The sequence below is a fragment of the Galleria mellonella genome, unplaced genomic scaffold (assembly GCF_026898425.1).
Source record: "Galleria mellonella isolate WM207_F2 unplaced genomic scaffold, CSIRO_AGI_GalMel_v1 utg80, whole genome shotgun sequence".
NCBI lineage: Eukaryota > Metazoa > Arthropoda > Insecta > Lepidoptera > Pyralidae > Galleria > Galleria mellonella.
Genome location: NW_026442157.1, coordinates 24,708 through 47,912, shown reverse-complemented (window position 1 = coordinate 47,912; position 23,205 = coordinate 24,708). Strand labels below are relative to the sequence as shown.

The window sequence follows — 23,205 nt, the reverse complement described above, 5'->3', positions numbered from 1 at the left end:
TCGCCTATAGATATGAACAGTACAATGGACATAACAGTTTCACCCATGATACCCCTCATGCGTTGCCATTCCTGAGGACTCAGGTATTATTACTCCGTACCCAGTAAATTCACGCCATATCCCACCCTTCAAACCGAAACACAGCCATTCAAACACAATTGCTTCACGGTAGAAACACGAATGGGACAGAGGTGCCCAAGCAAACGACTTTTCTACAAAGTCTCCCTCTGGTGAAATTTTAGACACAAAGTAATTTTTTTTAATAAATGACTAATGATTAATGGCGTCTCAGAATCGACCTCGATACCAGTATAATATAATGTTAGATTATATAGATAGAGTGTCTCCATAGAAATGCGTCAAGAAAAACGGGTCAACTTTTTCATATAATTTTGCGTGATAAATAGTTATGAGTGATTCTTTTATAACTTCTATGTTTATTTTATCTTATAATTTCTGCATCTTTTTAATGCATAAACACTTTATTAAATAATAAGTTAAGATACATTTTATGCGTAAGTATATAGAGCACTGATAAAAAAACGAGACAGCTAATTTGACAATTAACTGTCAAAAAGTTGACCAGTTTTTCTGCTCGATGCTCTATCTATATAATCTAAGAATATAATATTTACCTGTAACAACCAGTAGCAACGTCTGTGGAACGTCGGTAAGATGGCAGAGTGTACGTAGCAACCGTATATGCACTGTGGACAAAAGAAAATATATAAATTAATACCACAATCTGTTAAAAATTTAATAGATAGATAGATTTTAACAACATAGAGGTTTCTTCAGGGTCGGCAACGCACGCGTAATACCTCTGGTATTGCAGGTGTTCATAGGCTACGGTAACCACTTACCATCAGGTGGGCCGTGTGCTTGTTTGCCACCTCAGTGGTATAAAAAAAATTGAATTATCTATGATCAGATGATTATATCTTTACGTGTGTAAATTTACACTTAAATTCATACAATCCAATAAATTACATACTCGTAATTATAAAAACAAAACATAAAAGATCAAATACAAAAATTTGGTGTAAACTACACCAGTGATAGTTTCGCATAAGTGCAAAGCTATGAGAGAATAAATGAGAGCCTACTTCTTTTTAAAGTCGGTTAAACAATAAAGTATGTCTCACAATAGTCATTATTCTAAGTACATAATTAGAAAATAATGTGCACGCATTCTAAACACCAGCACTGTACCCTCTTAAAACAAGGCCAACCGAAAATTGGCACCTGCACTAACTTCGTTACCCCGAAAGCCTCTTCGTGTCGCGTTGGTACAATTCATAAGCATAGCGATTTTTTTATTTTACAAAGAAAGCGATTACATATTTAACAAAGAAATAATCCAATAGACCTGCAGTTATTTTTTATAAAAATTGATAATTATTTTTTTATACCACTGAGGTGGTAAACAAGCATACGGCCCATTTGATGATAAGCGGTTACAGTAGTCTATGAACGCTTGCAATACTAAGGGTATTACGCGAATGTTGCCGACCCTGAAGAAACCTCTTTAACTCTTGTCAAATATTCAGATTTTTCAATTTTCACATATTACTACAATATTCAGAACACTTTGCGTTTAAAAAAAGAACAGATTTATAGACTCGAAATCCGATTTTTTTTAAACGCACGTTTGTCCGAAATATGCTATTACTAACAATCTCTTTCTCCTCAATATGTCCTATTTACTTATAAAAAATTTCGGTGATTTTTGTGTTATTTATACATATATACTAAATGTAATGAGAAATTGTTTGTTTCCCAAATAAAATAAAAATAAAATGATGAAATCATTAAATTCTCATTCCGACCCCGCGCCCTCCTGTGTCTTGAGACAATATTTACGGTACACGGGCACAGTTGTGCAAAATGTATTATTCAAGCTCCACGTACGGTACGATTCACATACCATACGAGTATTGGTATCCGTTCCACCCCAGTGTCGGGACACGTGGGAATATGTGCATTTAAGCAACCACCGCGAATTCCAAAGATTCCGATGTTTAAATAAATATTTATGGTGCGACCGCACACAGCCCCGACATTAACACGTATTAAGGCTTTACTGCTGAAAAATAATATGATATTTTTAGTTGATTTTCAAAGGACAATCATGAATTGCTTAAAATAAATATTAATATATTTGTTACTAATCTTACGCTATTTCTGAATCGATTTAAATGATTATTTCTTTAATAGAACGGATTTAATTTTTCTTGAATACGTAATGAAATTTTATTAACACTCAGCAGTGAAATGAACAGTTAAAATCTTTTCTAAATACTCAAATATGGTGTTTGGGGTTCTTCTAAAGGGATGTATTAAGGTTTCTTGTGGGTCGTCAACGCCTAGTGTTGCTGGCGTTCATAGGTTACAGTGACTGTTTACCATAAGGCGGGCTGTATGTTTGTTTGCCACCTTCGTCGTATAAAAAAGGCATTTATTTTAAAAACACAATCATGTATCTCTTTATAATGCAGCTAATATATTTTTTATTAAGCGATATGTATTTAATTTTTTCTGCTTACAAATCAGCTCCTTAACATTATAAATAACTGGATATCAAATATTAAACCAAAAATCTAGTATTCATAATTAATAGTATTAATAATTAGTTTCTCTCCCTGGGGCCCTGAACCCCGGCCAACTGTGCTTCTGCCGGGGGTTAGTCGCCATCTCCTCTCCTTAAGAGGGGAGATGAGAATTTTGTAAAAATAAAAAAAAGTAATAATAAATAAATCTTTATTTTCAGGTATATACCCATAGTTTACAATCATATTATATTATTTATTAAATATATTTATTTTAAATGAATGACAATACAACACATTTAATACAATATACATTAAATTAAATTAATTATCGATCCGTAACAATTTATATACAACTTAAACAAAAAATTTATTAAATTAATAATTAGTCAAAATAATATTTACGATCCATACCCGATTCAAAGGTCCCCATAACACTTGCAACATCTCCACATTGCATTGCCAAAGATATCCCATTTATTTATTTTGAATCGATTGATATCTCCAACTCACGTCTGAATGTCTTCAAAAACATTTTACAATCAGCCATCAAGTCTCTTTGACATGTCCATATTTTTATATATTTTTATTATTTGCATGTACTTCATTGTTATTTACCACATTCATATGCTTTCTTTATATAATTTATAATTTAACATTGTTTGCCTCCTGCTTTAACCATGCTGTGTGTACGCCTGTCTGGGTCTCAATCTAGTTCAAACTATTATCTTCATATAAATGTTTATAATATTATTGATTGTAACCTGTTGTGTATACCTTTTAAATAAAAATAAAAATAAATTTATTTAAAAAGTATTGGAAAAGCAACACTAGTGTTTTCATAAAAAATGCAAACCTTGTTAGGAATATTTTGAATATTATATTGTTTCTCGCTCTAGTAGTAGTATCCTCAAATAACTTTTAAATTATGAATAAGATGTAGGTAACTTCATGTTAGGAAATAAATGTAATGGATATTTTGCTCCTTTAAAGAAGGTAACGTTTCCACTTTTAATAAAAAAAGTTAATCAACTATTAGTAAATCAGACGTCAATGACGTGTGATGGACTACATAAAAAAAAAAACCACAAAACGATTCAAATTCAAAATATCTTTATTCATGTAAGTCTATTACAGACTCTTATGATATGTCAAATCTACCGTCAGTTCGGAATGATATCGAGATGAGAAGAACTGACAAGAAACTCGGCTCGTATTCTTTTCAAATAAATTTTATACATGTTTACATGTAAAAATGTTGGGACACTTGATACGACACGACGAACTTATGAACATTATAATAGAAGGTAAGATAGAAGAAGGGGGAGAGGGAGACCGAGACATAGTTACATCAGGCAGATCAAGGAAGGAGTTGGTGTCGTGTCGTATCAAGAGGTGAAGAGACTCGCTGAAAATCGTAGTGAGTGGCAAGAGATCCACCGACAAGAGCGCAGCTCTTAAATAGGATAGACATGTTTACAATAATACAGATTCATTTTTAAATTCAAATTTGGGATAATAGAGTGACCACCAACATATGCTATTGCAAAAGCAAATAATCTAATCAGTGTTCCTAACCTAAACAGACCAGTCCCCACAAGCAGCCGGATGCTGCTGTCACGAGTATGACGGATGAGCCAGCCATCATTGCACTCAACCATATTTGAGAAAGCACATCGAGCCGCCACTACGCCGCTACAATTAATATATAAAAGGAGGCCGAGGCACAGCTAAAACCGTTAGATCTAAAATTTTGAAATTTTACAAATACATAGGTTCTGTATATAGCGTAAGTGAATAATAAGATTTTTCTTTTAATTCAATCCTTAAAGCGGTAAAACAGAGGTTAAACGTTTGTTTGGTATTTCAGCAGTTTAGAAGCACGTGTAATTTTAGATGTAGACTCTTATTTCAAAACAAACATTAACATGTTTATTGACCTTTGTATAAGTCACCTCTAAAGGGGTGAAATAGGGGATGAATACCCGAAGACCATGCAGATGAAATCGACGAAACCTAGTCATTTCATATATGGAGAATTCCACCTGTATGCCGGGATCATACAACGAGCCTTTTGTATTACTTCGCATTAATCATTAACCGTGCCTATTATTATTACAATTTAGGAAATTATGACAGAGTTAACAATAAAATGGTTTTTTTTATACAACTTAGAATGGCAAACAAGCTGACGGCCCACCTGATGGAAAGTGGTAACCGTCGCCTATAGACATGAGCAGTACCATGAACATAACAGAGTATACTGTTTCGCCCATGATACCCCCCATGCGTTGCCATTCCTGGGGACTCAGGTGTTACTCCTCTGTACCCAGTAAATTCACGCCATATCCCACCCTTCAAACCGAAACATAGCCATGCAAACACAACTGCTTCACGGTTGAAACACGAATGGGACAGAGGTACCGAAGCAATCGACTTTTGTACAAAGTCTCCCTCTGGTAATAAAATTCTAGTCCGTAATTTTATCTGAAAATCGTAGCCTTTAGGTAGCTCTCTTACGATAAATATAAACTGCCTAGTTCTTGAAGCTATCAAGTACTTACCTATCAAGGCCTGCCTACGAAATGGATACACAAATCTAAATCGTCGAGGTATAACTACAGCCAAAGCGCATTTTTGCGAGACCATTCCGCCCAATAACCGATTTCGTAGTGGGTTTTCTGAGAGATATCCGGATTTGAACTAGCTCATACAAAGATGTAAGTGACAGGAGAGTGTCCATAATTTTTTTACCTAATTCCATTTAACATTAATATTATGAACTAGCTGCTACTTAATTCTGTTTCGCATTAATATTATAAACTAACTACTTACCCCGGCTTCGCACGAGTGTATTAATTTTTCACGTTTACATACAATTTTTCTAACATTTTCTTTCATACAAACCTAATCTTGATAATTACAAATACAACAAAAAAGATGCTAAATAAAGAAGTAAAATAAAAAAAGTTGCAGTCGTTCTGAAGTGATGTACTTACATGTATTCGACAAGTGATTTTTATTTCTACAAATGTGAGTTTATAAAAATATTTCAATGTTTAATAATTTGAATGAAATTTGGTACTAAATAGATATTTTCTTCAATTATTTACATTAAATACTATTAAATACTATCTCTCACTGAATAGGTACATCTAGCAATACTAAAGAATAAATTAATATATTTGGATTTACTCTACATATGTAATTTAATAAACACAGTGATTATTCTATAATAGCTATTAAAAAAGACAATTAATTATAATTTATTACTTTTTTTTACAAAAATTCACTGCATTTTAACAAAATAAATGTATCCATCTTGAAAATATATCAAATAGAAAAAGTTCCCAATCATCAAAATATCGCGAAAAATACACATATAAAGAATAAAAAAAAAGTAAAAAAAAAAACAAGCAAATTGAAAGCTTGCTTATATTTTCGCGTACATTTAAAGTACCAATTAGATGGGACGTCACAGTATAACTATAGAATGACATCACGAAACGTCTAATCGATCCATTATATGGGTAATTCGGCCTAATTTCCGCTCCCCTTGTGACTTGCACCACCGCCTCATATCCGGGGGAATACTGGCCCGTGAGTGAATTAGACTTTTACGACTGGAATCGAATCCGTGCTACGTATCGGAGGTAATGACGTAAATCGACGGAACTCCGATTGATCAATAGAAAGTTATGGGATTGCCTACGAATACATCCTATATTTAGCTGCTACGAATTTTGTGCAACTCGCTCAGTATCCGATCTGTGAGTTCGTATCGATACATTTTAATACCGTTAAATTCGGTACATTCTAATGCCCTTAACTATATTTATTTATTGATATTTATATATACTTTATTGCACCTAAATAATACAGTGGGGGGAAAGGGATTGTTAGTAATGGAGACTGATCATCCCATTGCTAGCAATATACCTAACCATGTCGACCTCCTCGCGGTTCCCCCTGGAAACTATCATGGTTAATTCCTGATGAATTCATCATGATGAGCTAACTGGCCTGTTTTCATTCTCATCAATCACCCTTCACTGGTGCTCCGCCAACGTATCCTGTTAGCGCAGGCGGGATTACCATACCATTTTCACTCATAAAAAAATATCTTCCATACAACCTTTTAGATAGAGGACATTAAGAAAAAAGACATAAAGTGTGTATATGTATATATATATATATATATATATATATATATATATATATATATATATATATATATATATATATATATATATATATATATATATATATATATATATATATATATATACATATACATACTCTTTATAGTTTCCTCCAAAAGATTTCCTACAAATATATACACTCATATATACATATTGTTACTGCATAATCTATGGTTGCTGCAAGTATCGTGAAGTGTGGAGCAAATTGCGACGACCTACTAATCAGCAGCCACATTCACGTCATTCGTTATACTTATATTATATATAGTCATATTATATATTTTTTACCAGAAGGAGACTTTATACAAAAGTCGATTGCTTGGGTACCTCTGTCCCATTCGTGTTTCAACCATGAAGCAGTTGTGTTTGCATGGCTGTGTTTCGGTTTGAAGGGTGGGATATGGCGTGAATTTACAGGGTACAGAGGAATAACACCTGAGTACTCAGGAATGGCAACGCATGGGGGTGGGGTATCATGGGCGAAACAGTATACTCTGTTATATCCATGGTACTGCTCATGTCTATAGGCGACGGTTACTACTTTCCATCAGATGGACCGTCAGCTTGTTTGCCATTCTAAGTTGTATAAAAAAAAACTCTTTGTTTCATATATATACAAAATGTTGTAAATTTATATAATTCAGTTGCTTACATATTAAAATCATATGCAAATCAACAACAAATTCGTTATTATTACAAATCCAGTAAAATAAACTTGGAACTACCCAATCGGCAAGGGCAAACCAACGCACACATGCCCAGATACATATGAACAAATATATACATACTTAATAGCACACTTACAATAGGAGAGAATGAAAGAGGAAGACTAAGAGAGAAAACAGGAAAATAGTATTTAAATTGAGAGATAGTAGGACTTAACAGAGCTTTCGAAGCTAACAAGAGATTGAACGCACCGAATAGTGACAGGTAGTGAGTTCCACAGGCGAACTGCCGGTACAGTAAAGGATTTAGAATAAAAGGAAGAGAAATGAGCGGGAAATTTGAACCGGAGGTTGTTGACACTGCGCGAAGGATGGCTATTAGCCTCACTGAGAAACACGAAACGGTTTTTTAGACAGTTGGTAACAATGGGATTAAAATGAATCGCGTAGAGATAGAATAGAATAATAAATATAACATTCGATTTTTAAACGATTTAAAAAAGTACTCGTATATGGTATTTTTTTTTTACTTATATTAAGAGATTACGTTGCCAATTACGAAACTACTAGCTTTTACCTGCGACTTCGTCTACGTGATCGTAATATATTTATTGAGCAAGATAAAAAGTAACCTATACTCGTACACTTCCTCATCGTATATAGTAAATTTACCTTTCGTTCAAGGCAATATGTCAAATACGAGTAAAGACAGTGCGTAATCAACCTCCACTTGTTTCACTCGTCACCTTGTATCACATATCTAATATATATAAAAATAAAACCTACAAACCTGCTATCCCTTTTAATAGTTTTTTTTTTTTAATGGATGATAATGGCATGGCAACCCCGCCTGCGCTATCGGTATACACTGGTGGGGCATAAGTGAAGGTGAAGCAGGTCATTTAGCCCATCGTAACAAATTTACAAATGAAGCACGATGGTTTCCGGGGGGACCGCGAGGAGGTAGACCTGACAGGACATATTGCTAGTAACAGGGTTGCTAATCCCCATTACTAACAGTCCCTTTTTCCCTAATTAGGAATTGTACATAAAAGAAAGAGACAAAACAGTTCAATAACTATAATATAATAATAAGCTTTATGAGAGGTATGACATTGTTATGAATAAGTGGTTTTTTTATAGGTGAAAATGGTATGGTAACCCCGCCTGCGCTAACGGGATACGCTGGCGGAGCACTAGTGAAGGGTGATCGATGAGAATGAAAACAGGCCAGTTAGCCCATCATGATGAATTCATCAGGAATTAACCATGATAGTTCCCAGGGGGAACCACGAGGAGGTCGAACTGGTTGTGTATATTGCTAGTAATGGAATTTTTAGTCTCCATTACTAACAATCCCTTTCCCTCTTGATTAAGTGGTTAAATATATAATTATTTACTACGAAGTGTACCATGGAGGTTTCCGTTAGACGCACTTTGCATTTTGACAAGATAATCTCGGTAAGTAATACAGCATGGAATATTCATTAGGGTATTACTACCTATGATTAGTTGTTACCAAAAGGGAGGATTATGTATGCTAATTACTATACTCTTGTGTAGGAGGCGCCCTCTATAGATAAACGTTTCTAGGCCGCCTTCATTGTACTCGAAACCCAGAAACATACAATTCTCAGACTGACTTGAACTTTGTCTTTCAAGTCACTTCGAGACATACGAATGAACCTTTTCTTTATTGCACCAAGTAAAAAGAGAAATAACAAATACAGTAAATATTAATGAGAGGTGATACAAAAGGCGGTCTTATCGCTAAGCAATCTCTTCCAGACAACCTTTGGGTAGAGGACATTGAGAAAAAGACAAGCGTTCACTGTACTTTCAGATTCTTACCATAAAAATTTTATCAAAATCGATCCAGTAGTTTAAATACTAAATTAATTAATTCGCTTGCTACATGGTACAATAAAAAGTTACATATACAGACACATAACATGCAGCACCCCGCAGAGGTATGCGATCAGCCATATTTCCCATCAGCCATCCCCCATCAGCCATAGTTCCCTTAGTCGCCTCTTCGACATCCACGGGAATGGAAGTGGTGGCCCAAAAAAGGCAAAATGAGCCTATATTCATAATTTACTATTGGACATAAGTTTAAAGAACCCTGAACCAAGCGAAAGCGCTAAAAGCTTTAAAATTTCAAGACTTTTTTTGTAATTATGCAATGCCTACACGCCGTTTGTACTGTATTCCCAAACTCATTTTGGTATTGGACGAATTAAAAGTTTTCGTTTCCACGCTCAACGGACCGATGGCGAAAAAAGTGTATTTGAAAAGTTAATTAAAAGTTAATTGGTATGTGCCCGGCTAGACGAATTTCATGAACCGAACTACAGAGCCAACGGACATGATTATGAATTTGATATTGGGTTATTGGTAAAACGTGCTTAACTAGTTTTTTGTGGTTTTACAATTAAAAGAAATTAAGAAGGATACTTGAATTTGAGATTAAATCATTAAATACTTCTATAATTTGAATACCAGAGGGAGACTTTGTATAAAAGTCAATTGCTTGGATACCTCTGTCCCATTCGTGTTTTAATTGTAAAGCAGTTGTGTTTCGGTTTGATGGGTCAGTAAATTTACCGGGTACGGAAGAATAACACCTTAGTCTTCAGGAATGGCAACGCATGGGAGGTAGCATTAGCAAAACAGTATATTTTGTTATGCCCATGGTACTACTCATGTCTATAGGTGACCGTTACCACTTTCCATCAGGTGGACCCTCAACTTATTTGTCATTCTAATTTGCATAAAAAAATATTTTTTAATGTTTAATGTATTGCTCATATCTTTAGGTGAAGAGACGGTTATTTTTTGTTGTGGAAGCAGTTGTGTTTGCATGGCTGTGTTTCGGTTTGAAGGGTGGAATATGGCGTGAATTTACAGAGTACAGAGGAATAACACCTGAGTCCTCAGGAATGGCAACGCATGGGGGGTATCATGGGCGAAACAGTATACTCTGTTATGTCCATGGTACTGCTCATGTCTATAGTCGACGATTACCACTTTCCATCAGGTGGGCTATCAGCTTATTTGCCATTCTAAATTGTATAAAAAAATTTTTTTTTTTGGATAACAGACTTTAAACATAATCATTACTGGATCACTATATATGTAGATATTGTAACTACCAATATATAGATATTGCTATATTTTACCCATCCCTAGTAGAGAAGCAAAGAATGGCTACCCATGAAGAGTATCATGGGCGACATAATACACTCTGTTATGTGTATGGTACTATTCGTATCTATAGGTAACAATTACCACTTTCCATCAGGTGAACCGTCAACTTTTCTGCCACTCAAGTTGCATAAAATAAAAAAAAAAATACAAACAATGCTATGTGGAAGCAAGCCAAACAACCATATGAAAAATAAGAAACCAGCTACTTGGTAATAGCACTGTCTAACGCAACAAACTTGTATTACCTACTCATCAAAAAAGAATAATTGCACAACACAGCAATTGTTAGGAACGAAGGTTCACCAAAAGGGAAGGTCAAGGTTGCAAATAATAACCAAGCAACATTAACCTCAGAAAGGGAATATAAAACGGAAAACTATCTAAGAATGAGCTATTTGGGACAAACAAAGATCCGTTTTGATATTTGGAAAGTATATACGGAAACAATGAAATTTGGAAAGTATGAACGGTATGATTTGTTGGCCTGGCATAGAATGGGCCACCCCTTCCTTTCCCGTTGTTGTCGTAGGAGGCGACTAAGGAAACTTAACTAGTCGAGAGATAGGCAGCAGCGTCCCTCTTAAAACACCATCAGTCTGACTGCGGTTGCCAACCCACCTGCCAAACGTGGCAACTACTGGCAAAATCTCCCTTATAGAAGAGGCCTATGTTCAGTAGTGGATAGTTAACGGCTGATAAATAATGAATTAGCTTGATATGAGTATAAAGAATTTTTAAATAGTACATTACTGCAGCGGTCAGCAACTAAGGCAATGATGGACGAACGTGCAAATGTGGGCCGAGGCGTAGCCGAGACTTGTTTGCCATTCTAAGTTGTATAAAAAGAAATCTATGACAATTAATAACTAAAACATTCTTCTAATATTTAATGGCATCACGACAATAAGATTAGATAGTAATTAATACGTTTACAAATTTAGACACAGTTTAAAGTCTCTGTTATTTTTTTAATATTAAATTTACTTATAGCAATGATATTATTTTCAATATAACAATTCTTGTACTATTTTGCCATCATTATTATTTTCAACTTCTACATGTGCAAAATTATTTTCGCGGTAAAAGACATATTGCCAAAGAGGGCACCTAGCATTGCTTCGGTCGCAAGAATTGTTGCTGGCAGATCGCCAGCCCACCTTACAATTAGACGAGCACATTTTGTGTTTTATTGTCGAAAATTGTTTTATCTATCTACATCTTCACGACGGCTCCGTAACTAGGTTGGCAGGCAATAAACATGATATTTTGGACTTATATTCTTTGCGAAAACTTATTTATTTATTTTACACTTTATTGCACTAAGTAAAAAGGTAATCAATACAGTAAATATTAATGAGAAATGATATAAAAGGCGGCCTTATCGCTAAGCAAACTCTTCCAGACAACCTTTGCTACCCAAATTTAAATTAAATTATTTATTTTTATTATACTTTTTCACATATTGAAAAGTGTCTACAAGACGGATTTAATGCCTGATGGCATTCTCTGCCAGTCAACCGCCACGCCAAACAGATAGAGCAAATGGCGATGCACAGATTTTAAAAAAATTGTAAATTAAATAACAATTTATGATAAATAAACATACAAACATATAGAATAATATACTTACAAAAAATATACACACATAAATCACATACTATACATATATAAATAACCATACATAGTATATAATAAATTAATAAATATATAAATTATTAAATTATATTTAATTCAATTTTATTTAAATTGTTTAGTTTTACAAAGTCTAGTGTAACGAATAAATGTTCCCCTTTATCTCTTTTTTTTTTTTTATTTAATCTTATATAACACTTTTTTTTTGATGATTCACATTTATGCAAAAAAGAACTTAATGGTTTAAAAATCTTGATATGAGTAAAAAGTCTCTTATCATAATGCTGTTAAAGGTAAAGTGCAAAACCGCTCAACCGATTTTAATTATACTTTTTTAACGTATTAAATAAGGAGGTTCTCAATTCGGTACTATATTTATAATAATAGTTATTTGGGATTTGTTTTTATCTGAAAGGAACATACTTTTAGACTAGTCTCAGAGAAATTTTATCAAAACCAATTTAGTAATTCAATTTATAAATCAAACTAACTGCCACAACTGAAGTCAACTTTTTTGTGTAATAAAATTTTAATTTCTTGTTGTTTTAGTAATGGTTGAAATCTAAAAACATTGCATCAAATTCAAATCATCTCTTTTCAAATAGACCTGCTTGTCCTTTTATATGAGTGTTCAGACAGCATTAAATTGTATAATATTTCACAAAAAACATCCGATTTCAATTTCGGTAGAATTTTTATTTAAAAACTAAAATACCAAACTAATTTTGATAAATTTACTATGGGGGCAATCTGTATATAGCTAAATCCATTGAGATAAAAAAAGTATTTTCCAAATCGATTTACAACTGACAGAGTTATAGACATACATATGACAAACATAGAAAAAATATATAATCGAATTGAGAATCTCCCTCTTTTAAAAGTCGGTTAATAACGTTTTTTTCCTCTTAAAACTTCTCAAACAACGATCAGCTAGTCAATGACTGGACCGAGTAACCGTTACGGGACTGTCAATTGCAGCTGCCCTGCGAGAAGCTGGAGACTTTGCGAAATGGAGTAACATCATAAGAGAGACAACAGACAACTTTCAAGGACACGACTTTCAGTAATGAAATGGGCGAAGAGAGAGAGAGAGACAGAGATAAAACTTCTCACTTTGGATTTCACACTTCTTACTTCTTTAAATGGATTCATATCGTATAATTTCGATTACACGTACGTATTAAAGTTGCAAATTACAAATCGTAGATTAGGTTCTACACTTTATTCATATTTCAACAGCTTTCCATTGCAATTTGATACTTAGAAACCTCCTTTCCAGTTCATATAATACAACTAAATACATATTCAGTCGATAAATAAAACTAAGTGGACGGTTTTAATAGCTTTGCCAGCTATAAAATCTCAGTCTCTTCCAAATCTACGGATGATTGTAAGTAGAAAAATGTATTTAGAAAACAAGGATTTTTGTAGACATATGGATATTACATACTTGTAGCGTTAGACTTTAAAACGACTTCCACTACAATTTTTGACTGTAAAAAGAATAAAGTTCTCAATTCGATTGTCTTTTAAACTTTATGTACCTGTAATATTTTTACCTCATAACTCCGTCAGTTTCATATCCAATTTTTTTTTGTTTAAAAGAATGCTTAGAAAATAGTACAATAGAAACTTTATCAAAATCGGTTTAGTGGTTTAGTTTTTAAATCAAAATGGTTTTGCTACAATTAAAGTTGTTTTTTTTGTAACTCAATCTTAATTATTATGTGTGTATTTAGTATTGATAAAAATATATAATATTATCTCCATTTCTAAACCGATTTCGATATGTTTTAACATTAAAAAGGCTTACTCTACAAAATAAAAGTCTGTTTATTATGAAACAAAATCTACCTGTAGACAGACATTTTGTTCTTTTAAAAATTAAAATATTTTCTACAAAACTCCTCGTCCTTTATTGAGTGAGTTTTTTCTAGTTTCGAAATAAGAATTATATATTTTTTTTATGACACAGGGGACCAATAAGCATGCAACTAAGCTGATGTTGGGATAGACATTTAGTTTTTTTATTACCAGAGGGAGACTTTGTACAAAAGTCGATTGCTTGGGTATCTCTGTCCCATTCGTATTTCAACCGTGAAGCAGTTGTGTTTGCATAGCTGTGTTTCGGTTTGAAGGGTGGGATATGGCAATGAGGAATAACATCTGAGTCCTTAGGAATGGCAACGCATGGGGGGTATCATGGGCGAAACAGTATACTCTGTTATGTCCATGGTACTTCTATGGCGACATCCATCAGGTGGGCCGTCACGTTTGTCCGTTAATGAAAATTAACAGAAGGAATCTAAACAATTTCACAGAAGTCTAAAAATAGAAGATAAGAATAAAAGATACATAGAAATGCAACGTCTCTACGCATTGTGTCTACTTCTGTCTATTTTTCTTTTAAGCATCTACTTGTCTATTAAAACTATTGTTAACATATGATATATTTTTGAAAAAAGTCCAATGTTTTAGATGAAAATTACTAAATTTTGCTAGCTGTACGTCTTCGCGACAGAGATCTAACGTGGTTGTTACAGTGTAATCTGGAAGACTTAATTCTATACGCTTTCTACTTACACTTTAGCGGTCTTTTTGCCCATAAACCAGTGACAGTCTTGCGTGCCTGAGTACGACGTGTCCTAAGTCATAGTTTAAAGCGGATTTACATAAATATAAATACGATATGAATAGATACACACCAATACTTAAATAATAATAATACAGAAAATACATACCTATCGTGATACAATTTCAATGACTGGATAACATTGTGACAGATCCTTAGACTATTTCTAAAGTGAAAATAAATGTTGTCGTCCTCTCTCCTACTCGCTGTGCCCAACAGGGTCCATAATTGAAGTTGAAATGTTATTAACTAATTACATGATGGAATGCAATAAGAAATAAATAAATAAATAGGATCAAAAATATTTTATTTTAATTAATATATTATTTCTAATTAAAAACAACCCCAACAATTACATTATAAAACGTCATTTTCACTTTCTGTAAAGTCTGTGAGTTATTATATTGTATATTATTTTGTATCTCCATTGTCATCATGACAAAAAAAAATGACTTTTTAATTAAATTTTAAAATTGTAATTAATTTGATCATATTAATTTTTAAAATTAAATACATATCTAATGTTATTAAAACTTGTTTTATGTTGGACGATCACATGTTTAAGCGAATCATGGTGTCAATACTGGACAAATAGATTAAGCACCATAAAATAGAACCTCAATCGTGGCAAGACCAGTTATATTAATTTTGTCTGCGTTTCCAAACTATGTCGATTGATCGGAATAAGTAATAGACTAAGTACTACTCAATCTCATATAATGTGTGTATACCAAATTATTATTGATTGAGCCGTTAGCGTGCTAAGATATAATAAACAAACAAATAAAAAAACCCATTTTTACATTTATAATTATGAATATTATGCCTTATTCCCTAGATCACTTCTAATTAAATCTTAGAAATGAAAATATATGGTAACACATAATATTTATACTTCGTCACACACCACGAAACCGTGGAGTTATAAAACTTGATAATAGCGAAACAAATTAATCCATAAACTTATCCGCCCACAGCGCATAAATTACGCCAAACTCCCGAACAATCTTAAACACAATAAGTCACCGTTAACACACGTATGGTAATAATAATTTTAACTTAAACTCAAGGCCGCTCGACGCTAATTACTTCGGCCATAACTGGCAGTATTCCAGGCCAACAAAACACTAGCGTGCAGCTATCATTGGAACAGGTAGGTTGAGCCTGAATTAGTGACTCTATATTGGATTTGAAGTACTTATGTTTTTAAACAACACAACGAGATACATTTACCGAAATATCCGACTGTGATTATTGTAGGGCTTTGGTAATTTATTGTTGACATTATTTATTTTAATAATCTAGATTGTAATCTTTCCACGATTATAATGAATTTTATAAAACCAATTTAATTTAAATTCATATACATACATTTTTATACATATATTTATAAAAGAGGATGCTGAGTGATCATCATGTCAATGATATCCATCATCATCAGTGATGCTGATTGACTGACCCAACTGAACTAATGGACTGACGTTGATTTTGAAATCTGGGTTAGTAGTTTAGTTTTTAAATCAAAATAAATAATTTTTTTAATAAAATATATTGCCACATTTTGCCACGATCGATATTGGTTTTTTTTTTTTTTTGTAGAACGTAATCTTTAAACAATATTACTATATATGTACGCTTTTTGCTTATAATATACATAAAAAATTATAACATATTCGTTGTCATCATTATAATTTTAACAATTGATACAAAAATCACATTTTCATGCAAAAAAATCTTTATCAGAATATTTCTAAATTCCATATCGCTTTTTGGGTTCTGCACTAAAAGGTGGAAAAGAACCTTCATGGTTCGACTTTGACCGTCCGTCGATTAGTTTGTCCGTTTGTTATATCTCAGTAACAACTACTGTCATCGATTCGAAATTTGAAATAGTGTTATTAGTTTTTTTTTTTTTTTTGTTTTATTTGAAGTAGCCCGTATTTATTGCAATGAATACAAATATTTTTTTTTTATTTTCTTAGCTAGGGGGTTCAAAAATGGGTACTCAAAATTTCTTTATTAACCTACCAGTCCAAGTGGGATATTATATAAGAGAGTTTTTACATTATAAAACTAATTTTTATCCCTTAACTCCGAAGTTTGTAAAGCGAAAAATATGAAATTTCAACATTTTATAAAAGTATACGTGTATATTACAGGAAAATTAAAACAAAGTGTCTAACTAGCACTATTTTTGAGAAATTATAAAAAAAAATCTTCCAAAACAAACTTAATTGGGCGGCCCAGTTAAAAACTTTTATAATCACAATTATGGCCCTAAATAAGAAATTACGCATTGTAGTATCAATTATCAGGTAACAATAACTATCAGGTGATTATTTCGTATAAAAAAAGGTTGTCTGGAAGACATTGCTTAGCAATAAGACCGCCTTTTGTACTACACTATACGTATTGAAAATTGTTTAACAAATCATGTTATGTTGGTGCAATAAAGTGTTAAATAAATAAAAAATAAAATAAAAAAATAATTTCCATTATATTTGATATATAATGGAAATTAATGGGTGGCCGATTTGACTAAACCCAAGATCTACTATTTACTGACGAAACCCTGTGCGATCCACCAATTACATACTTCTTGAAATCACACAATGAAACAACACAGTTCATTTTTATAATACCAAATATACGCACAATTATGTATTGTATTGTTTTTATTTTATTAAGAGGGTAAACATAAAACTGAAATTTATTCTTAGTAACTACTTATTCATATTAATGTAAGCATTGCGTCTGAGCATCTTCCGCTAGATTAGTAAATATTTTTTTATGCAGCTTAGAATGACAAACAAGCTGACGGCCCACCTGATGGAAAGTGGTAATCGTCGACTATACACATGAACATAACAGAGGACACTGTTTCGCTCATGATACCCCGCATGCGTTGCCATTCCTGAGGACTCAGATATTATTCCTCTGTACCCTGTAATAGAGCCACGCAAACACAACTGCTTTAACACACATGGTACAGAGGTGCCCAAGCAAACGACTTTTGTACAAAGTCTCCCTCTGGTACTTTTTTTTTGCCTTGACACGATCAACTGGAGTAATAATCGCGATCGACAGGTTAATCACGACAGACGAGTTGGCCACCCCTGTTATATATCATATAATATTTATATATTTATACAGAACCCCCGACTTGTGAATTCAACTCGCACTTGACCGGTTTTATTTGATTTTTATTCGAACTCAATATGTAAGTATCTGAAATCACTCAATGGCATACGCGTGTTTCTTTTTTAATTTGCCACTTAGAGCTCCTCAAAATTCGAATGCTCTTCAAGATATTCAGTTCAGCTACCAACGTATTTATTTTTTATGCTATTTTTTTTTTTAATAAAAATACAATTAAGGATCTCTTTTCTAAAAGAAATCAAAACATTAAATAATTGAAGTATCCACCTAATGGCATTGTTGGTGATTATAAGAACTTTATTTTTAGTCGAAAATATTGGCTTTATTAAGTGTTATCTAAACATCGTGTTTGTTCAATAATGGTTTAAGTATTGATTCTTACTTGTGTATAGCTTTATTACACTTGCCATGTGGTCCCAACGTACTTAATAGTCGAGGGATGGGCAGCATCGTCTCTATTAAAACATCCGAAAGCCTAGCTACGGTTGCCAACCCGCCTACCTGGGGGAAAGGGATTGTTGGTAAAGGGGTCTAATGAATCTATTGCTAGCAATACACCTTATCAGGTCGACCTCCACGTGATTCCCCCTGAAAACCATCGTGATTAATCCTTGTTGAATTCGTCACGATGGGGTAACTGACCTACTTCATCCTCGCCTATCTCACTTGTGCCCCGCCGGTGTATACCAATAGCGCGGGCGGTGTTACCATTCCATTACCACCTATTTCATCACCAATCCCGAATTGATCACGAAACTAGACGAACTTTCTCGAATCTAATTACACGTAAGTTAAACCGGTAGTTATTACATTAAAATATAATGTGTGCTTACGATAATTTTAAAAATAAAAAAAAAAGATAATGTAAACAATCTTTTAAATTTAAACAATCAAACACGAAAATCATTATAAATTCGAAATAAACGAAGTCAGATTTGCCTGACCTCCTTCGAACCGAATTGATGAATAAATAAATATCAACCAATTTGTGCTTGAAAGCGGTACCGTTAATTGGACTCAGCGTTTGTTTTATAATTGTCCAATTCTAGTCCAATCCTAGAATAGAGACAATGTTTTTTTGATTAAAAAAAATCAAACCATTCGGATCGATTGTGAGACGCCATTTGAAACTTATTTATGTACAAAATTTCAATTTCAATTTAATATCACAGAGAAGTTCACCAGAGGGAGACTTTGTATAAAAGTCGATTGCTTGGCTACCTCTGTCCCGTTCGTATTTCTACCGTGAGGCAGTTGTGTTTGCATGGCTGTGTTTCGGTTTAAAGGGATATGGAGTGAATTTACAGGGTACAGAGGAATAACATCCGAGTCCTCAGGAATGGCAACGCATGAGGGGTATCATGGGCGAAACAGTATACTCTGTTATGTCCATGGTACTGCTCATGTCTATAGGCGACGGTTACCACTTTCCATCAGGTGGGCCGTCAGCTTGTTTGCCATTCTAAATTGTATAAAAAAAAAATAATAAGAACAAGAATTACTCACAACTATTTGTTATTAAAATAACAACTCAATAATATGAGTTCAAATGAATACAAATTCCTGGAAAGTTAACGTGCCAGTGTTGCGACATTAACAACAATTACGGTAACACTCGGTTATGTTATATTGGCTGAATGCAATTTACGACTTCATTACTCGTTGTTAGTGCTTTAAAACTTGATGCTATTGAATAAACTAATTGACTTCATACATTTATTACGAACTGTTTACTTTTGTAAAAGTTCTTCAATCCTCACTAATGTTATAACTGTATATCAGTATGAAGAAAACGAGTGTTTCTTTTTTTTTTTTAAGTAAGTTTGTTGATTACCTCTTAGCGTAGTACCTGCTTAAGGAATTACTATAAAATTTGTTTTTTTTTTATACAACTTAGAATGGCAAAAAAGCTGACGGCCCACCTGGTGGAAAGTGGTAACCGTCGCCTATAGATATAAACAGTACAATGGACATTACAGAGCATACTGTTTCGCCCATGATACCCCCATGTGTTGCCATTTCTGAGGACTCGGGTGTTATTCCTCGGTACCCAGTAAATTCACGCCATAGCAGGGCCAGGTCAAGAATATTGAGATGATTGCTGGGTTTTCTGGATAGTATGTAGGATGAAGAGGGGAGAGTATGTTAAAACTCATGGAGTATGATAGGCTCTCCAAGGACCGACCGTTTGGATTGGTATTAGCACACTTGGTGGGACAAGATGACCTATAAAAAGCTGCAGGAATCTTATAACAATACTATGACATTCGAATAAATGCCGGCTGTAAATAAATATTCCTCTGTTATGGGGCAGCAGCTGTAATAGTATTGGTAGAAGGGCAAAGAAGACACTTCTAGAAGAGCTTCTAGTCAGCAATCAAAAGGCCACATATTGTTCTCTGAACTGCGGTGCATAAAGCATGATATGAAACTACTGCACTATAATCCCATAAATAACAACTAATGGAATGAGAAGAAGGAAAATGAGATGGACAAGGACAGTCTTTACCTACACACTTTTTATCCTGGACAGTGAAAATGAATCGATCATACGGGCGAAGTCGCGTATAATATAAAAATAACTGTTATTTAAAAGGTATTTAAAAAAATATATATCAATTAATTTATCGATCAATCAATTTAGTGATATTTTCAAGAGACTTCAAATAGAAGGAGGTGCTCAATTTGATTGTACAATTTTATGTTTATTACCTCATACTACGTTAATTATTATACCGGTTTGGAAAATTCATTTTTTATCTAAAAGAATAATACTTAGATTGATTTCGTGGAAATTTAATTAAAATCAATTCATTGGTTTAGTAATTAAATCAAAATAACTTATTTCGTCATAATTGAGGTTTATTTTTTTTTATTGGCACTCAACTTTAATTTATTGCAATAAACAAATTGAAATGTATTTCTATTTATAATAAATATTCGATAATCTTGTTGTATATTATCAAGGTAATAACAAACCGAACACTTCCATCGAAAAAAACCCGAAACTCATTTGGTGTAATGTTGAAAAGCAATTGCTTTCTTCAATTTCCCTTTCAAGCTTTGCTGTCGGTGTATTTACTGTCAGGGCTTTCAGCGGCTAAATATCATTTGCTACCGATTTCAAGTGCTTTTATTTCAAACTGTTATTTATTCTCTATTAGGGCTCCATTTAGGCAAATACCCAAATTTCTTTTAATGCTAAATCTAGAAATGGTCTTCGGGTATCATGATTGGATTTTTTTTAAATGGGTGATAATGGAATGGTAACCCTAGCCGCGCTATCGGTATACACCGGCGAGGCACTAGTGAAGAATGATACGAGTAGGTGAGGATAAAGCAGGTCAATTAGCCCATCATGACGAATTCAACAATTGTTCACGATGGCTTCCAGGGGGAACCACGTGGAGGTCGATCTAATAGGGCACATTGCTAGCAACGGGGCTATCTAACTCTATTGCCATCAGTTCCTTCCCCCCCCCCCCATGATTGGAATTAGATTGACATTGATCAACTATATAATTATAGAATTGACTTATTGTTCAACTGTCACTCTCTCTTTAGTCGTATACTCTTGACAGAGTGGTCGTGGTTTACATGATTATAGTGGATTGTAAAGCTCTTATACACTGCTGAATAGCCTCCCCTTAGGAGGGTTTTGCCAGTAATTGCCATGCTTGGCATGCGATTTGGCAACCGCAGTTAGGCTTTGGAGGTGTTTTAAGAGGGACGTAACTGCCCATTTATCGCCCTCACTTAATCGCCTCTTTCAACACCCACGGGAAAGGAAGTGGTGGCCTATTCTATACTGGGACCACCCAATGGTATATATACTTATAGACATCGTTAAAATGAAAATAAGTGTTAAAAATAACCTTATCGTTGTTATCTTATATCTCATTCAAACTACTTACCTCAGTCCCTTGGACCTTCAGTTTCATGTGGTCTTCCCTTGTGGTCTTGCCGTCTTTTCTCTTCTTCCAGCAATATCCATCTCGCCGGTACCTGACCTTCTTGCGACTGTACAGCAGCATGGAACCACTTTTTGGCCTAGAACAATAAAATAATAATATTAAAAATGCGAATGTTTGTAATACAGGACGTTTGTAATTCTTTCACGCAAAACTATTCAACGGATTTTAAAGAAATATGGTTATATATTAACTTAGTAGATAGGACACTTTACGTATTACTTTATTTTTTATACAACTTAGAATGGCAAACAAGCTGACGGCCCACCTGATGGAAAGTGGTAACCATTGCCTATAGACATGAGCAGTACCATGGACATAACAGAGTATACTGTTTCGCCCATGATACCCCCCATGCGTTGCCATTCCTGAGGACCCAGGTGTTATTCCTCTGTACCCTGCAAATTATATCATATACTAAGACAATCATGATAATCATTTTCATTATACACTTTACAAGTAATGGGACTTTTATAATAATTTCATTACAATTATTTTGTTTAATTCCACTACCATAAGTATGTGTGTGACTGCCAACACTGGAAGACTGAACACCGCTAATTACTACTAGGAGTTCCACAACCTTCCATATTAGCTATCAATCTCCAAGACAAATTGTTGAATTTATTGGGTACAGAGGAATAACACCTGAGTCCTCAGAAATGGCAACGCATGGGGAGTATCATGGGCGAAACAGTATACTCTGTTATGTCCATGGTACTGCTCATGTCTACAGGCGACGGTTACCACTTTCCATCAGGTGAGCCGTCAGCTTGTTTGCCATTCTAAGTTGTATAAAAAAATAAATATAGTGGTAATCGCTGATGGTACATACTTCAAACTTATATGTATTATAAGTTAGAAGAAAGCTATGGACCTATATAAAGATACAAGCGACATCAAGTATTTTAATAGTGAATTAGATCAGCGAATTGCATGAGTATTCAAAAACGCCCTACACGGGACTTGATAAAATTGATTATAAATAGTTATAGCGGGGGAGAAAGGGATTGTTAGTAATGGAGACTTAAAATCCCATTACTAGATATATACCCAACCAGGTCGACCTCCTCGTGGTTCTCCCTGGAAACTATCATGGTTAATTCCTGATAAATTCATCATGATGGGCTAACTGGCCTGGTTTTCATTCTCATCGATCACCCTTCACTGGTGCTCCGCCAG

General features: G+C 33.9%; 1 protein-coding gene across 3 annotated transcripts in view; it reads right to left on the bottom strand.

The window, feature by feature from the left end:
- Positions 1–22,097, bottom strand: part of LOC113514602 (calmodulin-binding transcription activator 2) — a 67,349-nt gene extending 45,252 nt beyond the window's left edge. For all 3 annotated transcript variants that reach the window (XM_052901780.1, XM_052901781.1, XM_052901779.1), the window contains exons 1-2: positions 21,967–22,097; positions 636–707 (exon numbers count right to left, since the gene is read on the bottom strand). In XM_052901780.1, coding sequence (XP_052757740.1) covers positions 636–707; positions 21,967–22,086 — 192 coding nt within the window. In that variant the 5' untranslated portion in view covers positions 22,087–22,097. The remainder of the gene's footprint in view (positions 1–635; positions 708–21,966) is intronic.
- Positions 22,098–23,205: the final 1,108 nt, after the last annotated feature.